The sequence below is a fragment of the Triturus cristatus genome, chromosome 2_2, assembly GCF_964204655.1.
Source record: "Triturus cristatus chromosome 2_2, aTriCri1.1, whole genome shotgun sequence".
Lineage (NCBI taxonomy): Eukaryota > Metazoa > Chordata > Amphibia > Caudata > Salamandridae > Triturus > Triturus cristatus.
This window is the reverse complement of record NC_140582.1, coordinates 977,201,245-977,212,119: the sequence shown is the minus strand read 5'-3', so window position 1 is coordinate 977,212,119 and position 10,875 is coordinate 977,201,245. Positions and strand designations below refer to the sequence as shown.

Genomic DNA, 10,875 nt, shown 5'->3' with positions numbered 1-10,875 from the left:
ACATTGAAGGCATGGAAATGTCACATCAGCAAACTGAAATCTTGGTAGCTATGTATATCTAATTTTAAACCACAGTGCATCTCTGTTGCAACCACAGTGTATCGCTGTTGAACAACAAGATTAGAGACCCTTCCTGTGGTTTGAACATATTATGCAGGAAAGGAAACTTAATTTGTTTCTCACACCTACTGTCTCAATTCTTTATCCGTCACATTGATTCTCTCGCTTGTAAACTTTTGATTACTCATGTGCAAGCATTATGCAGGTTGAGAAGGAAGGGACAAGACGAAAACGGAAGGGGTCAAACGACGATTACCGTAAATATTGATAGATTTCAGTCAGTCATACACCGAGTACCAATTGGTCGATCACTGACCCCTTAATCCATCCATTGTCTATCAAGGAGCCACCGAGGAGCTATGAAAGAACCTTCGCCATGTCTTTAAAGAAAGCCATGCTCGTGCAGCTGCATCTACTGACCTTGATTGCTGGTAAGTTGGACATCTCTTCCTGTTTCGCTGCGTGTGTAACCTTTGTTTAACAATAACTGTGAAGGTGTATATTTCTGCTAATATTCTGACAAATATGGGTTTGTATTAGTGTTAGATGAGATGGCAAACATTGCTTGTTTTTGTGCTAATGTTAACTTCGGATATAGGATCACCTTTGCAAGAGAAGTCGATACCGTGTGATAGAGCAGTTCTGCTGACGTTGAAGAGAGTTTGGGTACCATAGAAGTATGTCTAAGTATGAGAGTGGAGGAAGGAAAGAGCTGTGTCAAGATGGGAACATTATTTTTTGCAATCTTCACAAAAGTCCATAGAAATCTTTGCAACTTTATTACGTTACAGCAATTTCCCCTCCCTTTTCCAATCGACATGAAATTCTGCAATTTTGCAAATTCTTATTTAATGCAACACAATGGCCCGTCTTAAGATATGCTCCACATAAACAGAGTTCTTCTGCACATTTTAAAAATGTTCCAGGAAAGGTAAACGTGCAGAGAAAGATTCTGCATACATTTTCCTGCTTGGCTGTGCATGATTAGAGTGAAGAAGCATTGCTACTAGGTGCATATAACCTCCTTACGTGGAGAAAAGCTTTGCATATGGCTAGCTTAGTGTTAAACTTTGCAACCTCTGCGAATAGAATCATTGAGGATCTTCACAAAAGTTAGCCAATGGCAAAAAACCCTTAGCACATCCGTTTTTAAGAAGGCAGCGATGCTATTCGCTTGGGGTTATTCATCCACTTCATAATCTATAACCCATTACAGGTGCAGACCGTTTTGTTGGGAATTTCAGTTTCCAGACTGTCAATGAAAGGAGAATGGTCATTAGAGGCAGAAGCGAAAGCTTGTAGGCACAAACCGAACGCCAGACCAAACCGAACGCCACCCTCCATGGCACCCTCATCTACAGACCTCCCGGACCCTGTCCCCCCTTCAGCAAAGCCATTGCCGACTTCATCCCTCCCCATGCTCTCACCTCAAAGGACTACATCCTCCTCGGCTACCTCAATTTTCCACCTGGACAACCTCGATGACCACAAAACATCATCCCTACTTGAGAACCTCGCTACCATCGGACTGAAACAACTGGTTTCCTCCCCACCCCACTCAGCAGGACACATACTCGACCTGATCTTCTCCGTAGGCAACAACATCTCCATTAGCCACTCCTGTGGACTACATTGAACAGACCACCAGTGCGTCCACTTCTCCTTCACCAAACCCACGAACACCACCGCGACCGACGCATAAGCTGGAACAAGATCTCCAAAGACCAATTCGCCACTTCCCTCAGCAAAGCTCCACCGCCGACCACCATAGTTGCCAGCAGCTCAGCATGCAACCTCCACTGATGGATCTCCAACTGTCGCCAACACACTGGCCCCCCCTTAGGAAACCCACCGGCAACCAAGTGTCCAGGCGCACCTGCAGATGGCTCGAAAGAAGAAGGATGAGCAGCAACACCTTGGCGGATCACGCAGCCCTCAAGATCGCCGTCACCGCAAACCACCACCTCATCAGATCCACCAGGAAAACTGCCATTCAGGAACGCATCAATGCCAATGCACAGAACAGCAAAAAAACTTTTCACTGAAGAATTCGACAAACTCTCCACAGACACAACAGACATCCCCACTCCCAAGATCACTGTGACAACCTTGCCACCTTCTTCCACCGCAAGATTTTCAACATCTACGACAGTTTCACAAGTCAGGGCCCACCCACCCCAACAGTAACCACTGCACTGGAATGCTCCAGATCCCAGCTGACACTGCTCAACAGGACCACCCTCACCGCTGACACCCTAAGGATCATGAACACCATCTACTCTGGGGCCCTATTGTCCCCTTCGCCCACAAATTTTCAACCGAGCAGGCACTGCCATCACACCCGGACTCAGCCACATCATCAACTGCTCCATCGAGCCTGCCACCTTCCCTGAAGACTGGAAATACGCAGAGATCAACCCCCTGCTGAAGAAACCCTCTGCCCACCCGACGGACCTCAAGAACTAAAAAGCCATCTCTCTGCTCCTCTTACCAGCCAAAGTCATCAAGAAGGCCGTCAACGCTCAACTCACAGAATTAATCGAGACAAACCACACCCTGGACCCCTCCCAATCAGGTGTCAGAAGCAACCACAGCACCAAGACTGCACTCCTCGCTGCAACTGACGACATCCACACTCTCCTCGACTGAGGCAAAACCGTAGCTCTCATCCTCCTGGATCTCTCTGCTGCCTTCAACAATCTCCCACCACACCCTCTGCACAAGACTCCACAACACCAGTATCCGCGGCAAAGGGATAGAGTGGATCCGCTCCTTCCTCACCAGCCAAACCCAGAGAGTCAGACTCCCACTGTTCTCTTCAAATCCTACAGAGATCACCTGTGGAGTCCCCCAGGGCTCCTCCCTGAGCCCTACCCTCTTCAACATCTACGTGGCACAATCACAGACATCGTCAAAAACCACGGACTCAACATCGTCTCCTACGCCAACGACACACAACTGATCCTCTCCCTCACCGATAAACCGACAGCCGCTCAAAGCAACTTCCATGACGGGATGAAGGCTGTAGCCGCCTGGATGAAGGAGAGCTGCCTCAAACTCAACTCTGACAAAACTGAAGTCCTTATCCTGGGCTCCACTCGCTCCTCTTGGGACGATTCCAGGTGGCCAGCAGCACTTGGACCCCCCCCACACCCACCGATCACTCACCAACCTCAGCATCATCCACGACTCCTCGCTGTCTATGAACCGCCAAATCAATGCCGTATTGTACTCCTGCTTCCACACACTCTGCCTGCTCCAAAAGATCTTCAAATAGATCCCCACCTAGTCCAGAAGAATGGTCACCCAGGCGCTCTTCAGCAGCAAGCTCGACTACGATAATGAACTCCACGACGGCATGACCCAAAATCTCCAAAGGAAATTGCAACACATCCAGAATGCCTCTGCCAAACTCATTATGGACATCTCCCGCCGAAACCACTTCTCCGGTCACCTAAGAGACCTCCACTGGCTCCCGGTCAACAAAAGAATCACCTTAAAACTCATAATACATGCCTACAAAGCCCTGTACAACACCGGACCTGAATACCTCAACCACTACCTCTCCTTCTACACACCAACCAGACACCTACCCTCCGTCCATCCGGCCTTGGCCACTACCCCACCGATCTGAAAAACATCGGCTGATGGAAGATCCTTCTCCTTCTTCACTGCAAAGACCTGGAACTCCCTACCTCTGCACCTCAGGCAATCTCCGTCACTACCGCAATTCAAGAAGGACCTCAAGACCCGGCTCCTCGACTGAACAACTAAAAGCGCCTTGAGACCCTTACTGGTGAGTAGTCACGCTTAATAAGAACCCTGATTGATTGATTGAGAAACAAAACAACATTCATCTCTGTCCTATAACTGTCTCCTTAAATATAAGATAGATGGAATCTCTCATGGAGAATTTCTGCACTAAATGAGCTATTGCTATATACTGATATCCTCAATTGTAATTCCTGGGGTCTCAAGTTCACTACCATTGTTGTAATCCTTCCTAACTATTGGCATTAATGAAAAATCTTTATAAATATCTTGGCTAACTCTTCATATCATATGTAGCATCATTACTGCACTGTATAAATGTACAGCTTATGCAGTAAGAAGATTAGAAGGTTTACCAGTAGTAGATGGTTGGTTACTGGCAATCCTTCTTGGTTTGTCACTTTATAAGTCTACCCAAAATAAAGAAATATTACTCTTGAATGGAATTAGTATCTCTCCAATGGAATACACTTCTTAAAAATCACATAAAACGCTACATTTGTTGATGCTTGTTAGGTCTTGTGTTAGCCAAGACATTTGATTTTACTTCAAATATACATAATATATTTACTTACAGTAGCTTTCAGTCAGCATTCTTCATCCACTGGTCTGTTGTTGTGTTGTACACATTTTTCATCTTCCCTCTACAGCACACATCATGGGGCACTTGGCCAGCCCGTTTCAGGCATTGCTAAATTCATTATAAGTGAAGGCATGCTTCTCATTTTCAAGGAGCACTTCTGCACACAAAGTAGTTCCCTTACCACTAGTGGTTACTATGGCAATATGTGCTTTTGAGATGAAATTCTATTTTTGCATTTAGATATTTTTTATATAGACGAGGGTCCATCAACTCCCCCAACAATAAAAGCAATGATGAAAGAAAACAATCATTGGCAAAGCCAAAAATATGGCAGCCAAACCTAGACAAATCAGATTTGCCATTGCTTGTTATCCTCTGGAGTTCTGTGCAAAAAGAAGCTATCACCATATGTCGATATCCACAATCGTAGTTCTTGAGCTCTCAGGTTCACTAGCACATTTGAACTCCCACACATCGACTTCTTAGATCCAAAGATTAACATAAGTGATGGTACTATTTGCACCTCATGTATTCAAAACAAAACTTAATTTGACCGTTGTAGTCTTCATAAACACACAATAGGTAGAATCTTGCATAGAGGGTTTCTGCAAGCAAAGAGGAATGGTACTTTTGGTTTTGAATACTGTTGCAAGACATAGAATCTAGGTTTCAATAAATGGATGTCACGATCCACAATGTTCTTCAGGAGCAGTACCCTCAAGAGGCCCACCTTCTGGCAGCTCTGAATCTGATAGAATATTCACAGAGTATCAGAATGGCCAGATGAGGGGAAGGAAAATTAGGGAGGGTACTGCGGGGAGGGAGACCTAAAAGCTAAAGGGACAATTTCAGACTTACAACACCAGTTGTCATTAGCACAATATATAAAACCTGTATAGGATTATTTTCTGTAAATTATCTGTAAAAGAAATACGTTATCCAAAATAGTCTTTGTTTGTTTTGTATGTGAATTATTTGAATAAAAACTCCAATGAATTCTCAATATTGTTCAGGAAAGTTCTAATTGAAATTGCTTCGGATTCTGATGGGCAAAATACAAAATGAAAATGAAGTAAAATGATATATGCTAAACGTCTGTTCAGGATAATTCTGAATACTCCAAACTCCTATAATGCTCCAAACACGAATAAACTGCTATTATTCATGTATAATTATGAAGGTTCAAAATAGCAGTGCCTTTACTTTTCCTCTTTTCTTAGCCTTTACTTATGTCCTGACAATGCTTTCAATCCTTACTCAGCTGCTGAGATTATGTCCAAATACAGGTTTCAATTAGGGAGATCACTGTTTTACCTATTCAACGCCGGTCTCAAGGTTCAGGAAAGGTTCAGGAAACATGAGAATGAACAAAGAATACTTCCTGCTCAGACCCGCTTCAAAACTGCAGGAAACTCTTTCCGCTCTGGCCCCGTAACTCCTAACTGCAGTTGTCTGCACTTGAAATGCACACCACTCATATGCGCTCAACAAAGGAACGAGAACCTCCGCTCCAAGCCAATGCCTGGAATAACCCGCGATCGAGAGAAGGGCGTTGCCGTTTTTATATCAGTACGGCAGCTGACGTCTTCTTTCGCGGAATGACCTGAAACTAAACAAGCATTGGCATAGCCAATAGGTCTCGCTTTTTGGACCGTATAAGTATTTAGTTATGCAGCAGAATATCCTTGGTGCAACAACACCAACTGTTGCATGGCTAAACACTTATAAGGTCCCAAATGCTAGATCTATTGGCTATGCCAATGCTTGTTAATTCTATTATGACCTGAGCTTTTACCAGTATGTTTGTTTGAAAGTGAGCTTTTCAATATTTGTTTGAAAGTGAGCTTTTCTCTGTATATTTGTTTGAAAGCAATAAAAGAGCTGCACACTTAGAATAAAAATATTAAAATATTATCTACATTCGAACTTGTAGATCGTTTCACAATCTAACGGTCTAACAAGCTAGTGTACCTGCCTGAGATTCAGTAACCATGAGAGTGTTAAAAGTAAAATTTAGCAGACATCAATAGCTTATTGAAGAAATACTACCTTTTTGCTCCATAATTTGCAGAAGGCTGCAAATGTCACTCATGATGTACTGCCTCTTGAAATTAGTCAATAGAGCAAACAGCAAGAATCGCTGTGGGCAGAAAATAAGCACTGTAATCATGACATAACTGGGCTCAGTGATTTATGGATTTCAATATAGTTGTAGCTGCATATGATTGAAAATTTACTAGGTCACTAGTGCACCAAAAATGTTATTCGCAGTCTGTGGGCATCTTTTGAAATCTGCAACAAAATAAAAACCTCTGAACCTGTTTTGACTCGGTGCAGACTCCTTGGGTGACATGACAGCCGAGCGAGTCTAATTTAAATGCAAATGTCTCGCAAACTTTTGCATTGAAGCCCATTTAAACATACAGACGGTCCGCAGTGATGTCATCTGGGAATGTTCTAAGCCGAGCTGACGGGTGTAATAACAAGCAGTGGAGCGAAAGTGAAAGTGATCACGATCAAGCGTGGCGGAGGAAAGACTCATGGCGGCTGCGCACGTGCATGCTCGCGTGAACGCAAGCGTTAGGCCAGCGAGGTAGCACTTTAAAAACCCGTACACTAAATGTCTCGGCCAGACCAGTGCATGCGCTGGATTAGGCGAGACCTAAAAAGGACATGGTCTGAGACAAAAGTGACTTTGTTTTAAACAGAACATTACGTCTTGTTCAGTGCATCGGTTTAACATTGGGCATCCTCAACTTATTGTAACATGAAGGTGTCATTCCAATACCACCGCCTGTTTGTCTTCACCGCGTGGCAGTATACATCATGACGGCTTATTGTCTATGTCAAATACCACAACATGTTTATCTTCACAGCGTGGCACATATTGTTCATCTAATGTTTCCTTGTATGGGAGTCCTTTTGCATAGAGCAGTTTCTTCGTGTGACAGTAGCTTCGTGGAGAACCCTGACAATGGATTTCTCCTCTAGGGGAGTTGATGACGCACGGACAAAGGATATCAATAATGGAAATAATTTGATTTAGAGGGAGGAGTATCAGATAGAGATTGGTGTAAAGAATACTAAAGACATGACATTTTACTCGATTTCCACCCGAAGTGGTAATTGTAAATGTAAATTGTATTTTTATAGCGCTTACCACTCCTGATGAGGCATTGAGGCGCTTTGTGCTGAGTGGCACATTACTGTCAGACATATCCTTTAGAAACACTGGTGTTTATTGCTGTGCAATCCAGCCCTAAAGCAAATACCCCAAATTGTATTTCGTAAGGCTGATAGTCCGAAATACAATCTAACCAGGACCCTGTTTACGCAGCCAGATAAGAATCTTTCTTTGCTATCTGAAACAGTTTTCAGTTGTTAAATATGTACCCTAGATTAGAAAGAACGTAAAGAGATGGTTGGTTCTATGGCAAATAGTGGTGTCTGAAGAGGGGGTGTGGGGGCAGATGGGTCCCGTGTCCCAGCTCTAAGTGTCCTTGCCCCCTTTGTGCCCCACCACTACAGCTGCTGAATGTGCCAGGAGGCAACAAAAAACAAGCATTCGCAATGCAATCAGTCTCGGATTTGTCAGATTTCGAGCTATTGGAGTTGTATTCTATTGTATTAATTGCATTTATACAATGTCTCTTACACATGTGTTTTGGAATGGAGTGTAGTGGATGTAAGTGGTTTCGAGTGGAATTATGTGCGTTGGAATGGGATATTTTGTTATGGAATTGTGTGTGGTAGAATTGTGTGGTGTGGAGTGTATTTGTATAGTGGAATTATCTGGCATGGGGAATAGATAGGGGTGAGAGCTGCACAGAATAGTTAGAAAGGAAAATAGAGAGGGATAGGTAGTTTGCGCATGAAGTGGTGAATGAACTCCAAATAAAGGAGCAGAAAGAGTGTGTGAGTAAGAGACAAAGAATGGGAGAGCAGGTCACAGATGCATAAAGAGAGTGCTCCTGTGTACGCAAAAGACACCCCAAAAAGAGGAGAGGGTGGGTTTGAGGGAGGGAAATCTTGAAAAGGCACAGGAAAGAAACGGTGCTCGAAGACCTGAAGTGAACCACAAGAGAGAAGTGAGAAGAGTGTGTGTGAGAGAGAGGTGTAAGAGATGGTATGAGAGAGAAAGAGAGATACGTGTGGGAGGGGCACCAAGTGGGGGAAAGGGGGTGAGGTGGACTAGTGCTTAGCACAAGGAGGTGCAGGAAGCTATCACTTGTCTTTAGTGCACCCACCGTTGCTGCATTCGACAGATTTGGGTAGGCTGTAGTTAGTAGATTATTTGCAGCCGTGGGCACAGTATACAGTATGTGCCAGAGGGTCTCACTGATGCCAAAAGGCTGGTGGGTGAATTCTAGGGGATGTCACCCACCTTCAGAATGTGGAGCCCAGAAGCTCATACCCTTTAGGTGACCCTCTCTCAAGGTGGAGTAACTGATTTCCAACCTTTTTTTATGAAGGGATGAGTGGAAATGGATGGATGGGTGGCAAAACAATTTACATAACCTTTTTCCTACATACCCTGACAGAAAGGGATGGCTCTGTACAATGCTTTTATGCAACATATTTATAATTTGCAAGAAGAACATGCTGCCACACACCTTGCAATCTGTCCTGACACGTGATTAGGTAGTCAGGGTCCAATAGGTGTTGTAACACAGCTAACACTAGAATACTGATGATGCATATAATATTGATGTTACAGACTCACTATACTCAACAGCACAGGCATATTTTATTGAAATGAATGACTGATGCCATGATCCTATAAATATGTTAGGAAAAATGGCAAATGTGCCCTGTAAATGGCAGAGGTGAAACAAAAATTGCCTTTTGCAAACCTACGGGTTCACATTCATGTATTACTGCTAGGAGCCTAGTGCAGACAAAGGGCCCTCAATTGCAGGATTACAGTACTAGAGTCATTTTAAATTCAGAAACCAGAGTAAAACGCCTTTGTTACAGAATGGCTCATAAAAATCTGAAAGTTTTCTTTTGCCCCGAATTAGCTGCTTGGATGTAGAGTCATGTATTTTTCCCCTCAAATTGAAAGGTAGTTGCTATGATCTTGACTTCTTAGTTTCACAATCTACCACAACATGACGCTCGTCCGACTCCACCCATCTCCTTTTGAATCTTCTGTGGGGGAGTGATGGCTTGTGTTGGAGCCATTACTCCTTACTTTGTTGCACCACACATTTCAGTAAACACAATATGTTCAGGTACACAAGCAAGAACACCAGAGGAAAAAACATGGCATACCTGTTTTCAAAACAAAAAAGCAGACGTGTAGGTGCTCGCACAGATACTATATAAAAAAAAACTACAAACGCAAATTCAACAAAACAAAAATACATTAAAAAAAAGTCCCAAGTACCTCACAGATGTATTTTGACTGACAGAACAAAAATACATCTCAGCTTCTATAACTGCACTTAGGGGCATATTAACAACGGCCAGCGATAATCATCGCTGGCCGTGCTTAGCGATAATTATATTATTGCAGGCTATCTCTGGTATTTATCGCCCTGTTAGCGCGTAATTAACAACGCCTTACTCCAGGGCGATAATAATTCCAGAGATAGCGAGGTTATCTCCCTTTTGCAGGGAACATCACTGCCGTTTTCACCAAAATCTAATGTGTGCTAAAATCATGTGGGCTGCCTTGTAAATATTGCGATGTAAACATTAGCGATATTTGCAAGGTAGTCCATCTGGGGTACGCCCAGTAACGCCCACTTTGCATCTCATTGGAGATGCAAAGGGAGGCGTTGGGAAAAAGGGTGCTAACTTGCGATTATGCATGTTAGCACCCTCTTGTAAATAGGGCGCTGGTTTTATCTCTGCTTTTTTGGCTTTGTAAGCCAAAAAAGCGGAGATATAGCCCTTGTAAATATGTCCCTAAGCTCCTCACCTTCAAATGAGAAAGAAATCCCAATCCGCTCAGCCTGGGCTTGCGCTTCTTGCTCTGTCATTTGGCATGTTTATAATTTAATTAATAGCTGAAAATCGAAGGTCAATCTCTGTTACTAAGGGAAGAGACACATTACCCAGCCTCCCTTCCTGGGGGTGAGAAAAAAAAATATGTGTTGGAAAGCAATTAATTTTTTAGGTGTTGGAGTTTAGTGGCCCCTGAGGGTGTGGCTGGACCACTAGTGTATGCTCGCAGCAAGGTCACGTGACACTAAATGCTACATGAAATAAACAATTGCACCAGATAGATTATCTGAAGAACAATCTCGGGTTTTGGCTATATGGCAGCAAGGCCAAGCCTCATATTATCCAAAAAACAAGAATGGTGCCAATGCTGCACTTAACTCAATTAGGGATTGGACCATGAACTGAATAAAACAGATTCACTAACAACCACTTTTTCCGTTGGGTTTAATCCAAAATATTTTCATACAATACATTTATCTTTTCTCTATTAGCAAAACATGATTTCGGTG

General features: G+C 43.4%; 1 protein-coding gene across 1 annotated transcript in view; it reads left to right on the top strand.

The window, feature by feature from the left end:
* Positions 1 to 256: 256 nt before the first annotated feature.
* LOC146863028 (uncharacterized) overlaps positions 257 to 10,875 on the top strand; it is a 263,261-nt gene continuing 252,642 nt past the window's right edge. Inside the window, exon 1 of the mRNA XM_085643331.1 lies at positions 257 to 491. Coding sequence (XP_085499457.1) covers positions 437 to 491 — 55 coding nt within the window. The 5' untranslated portion in view covers positions 257 to 436. The remainder of the gene's footprint in view (positions 492 to 10,875) is intronic.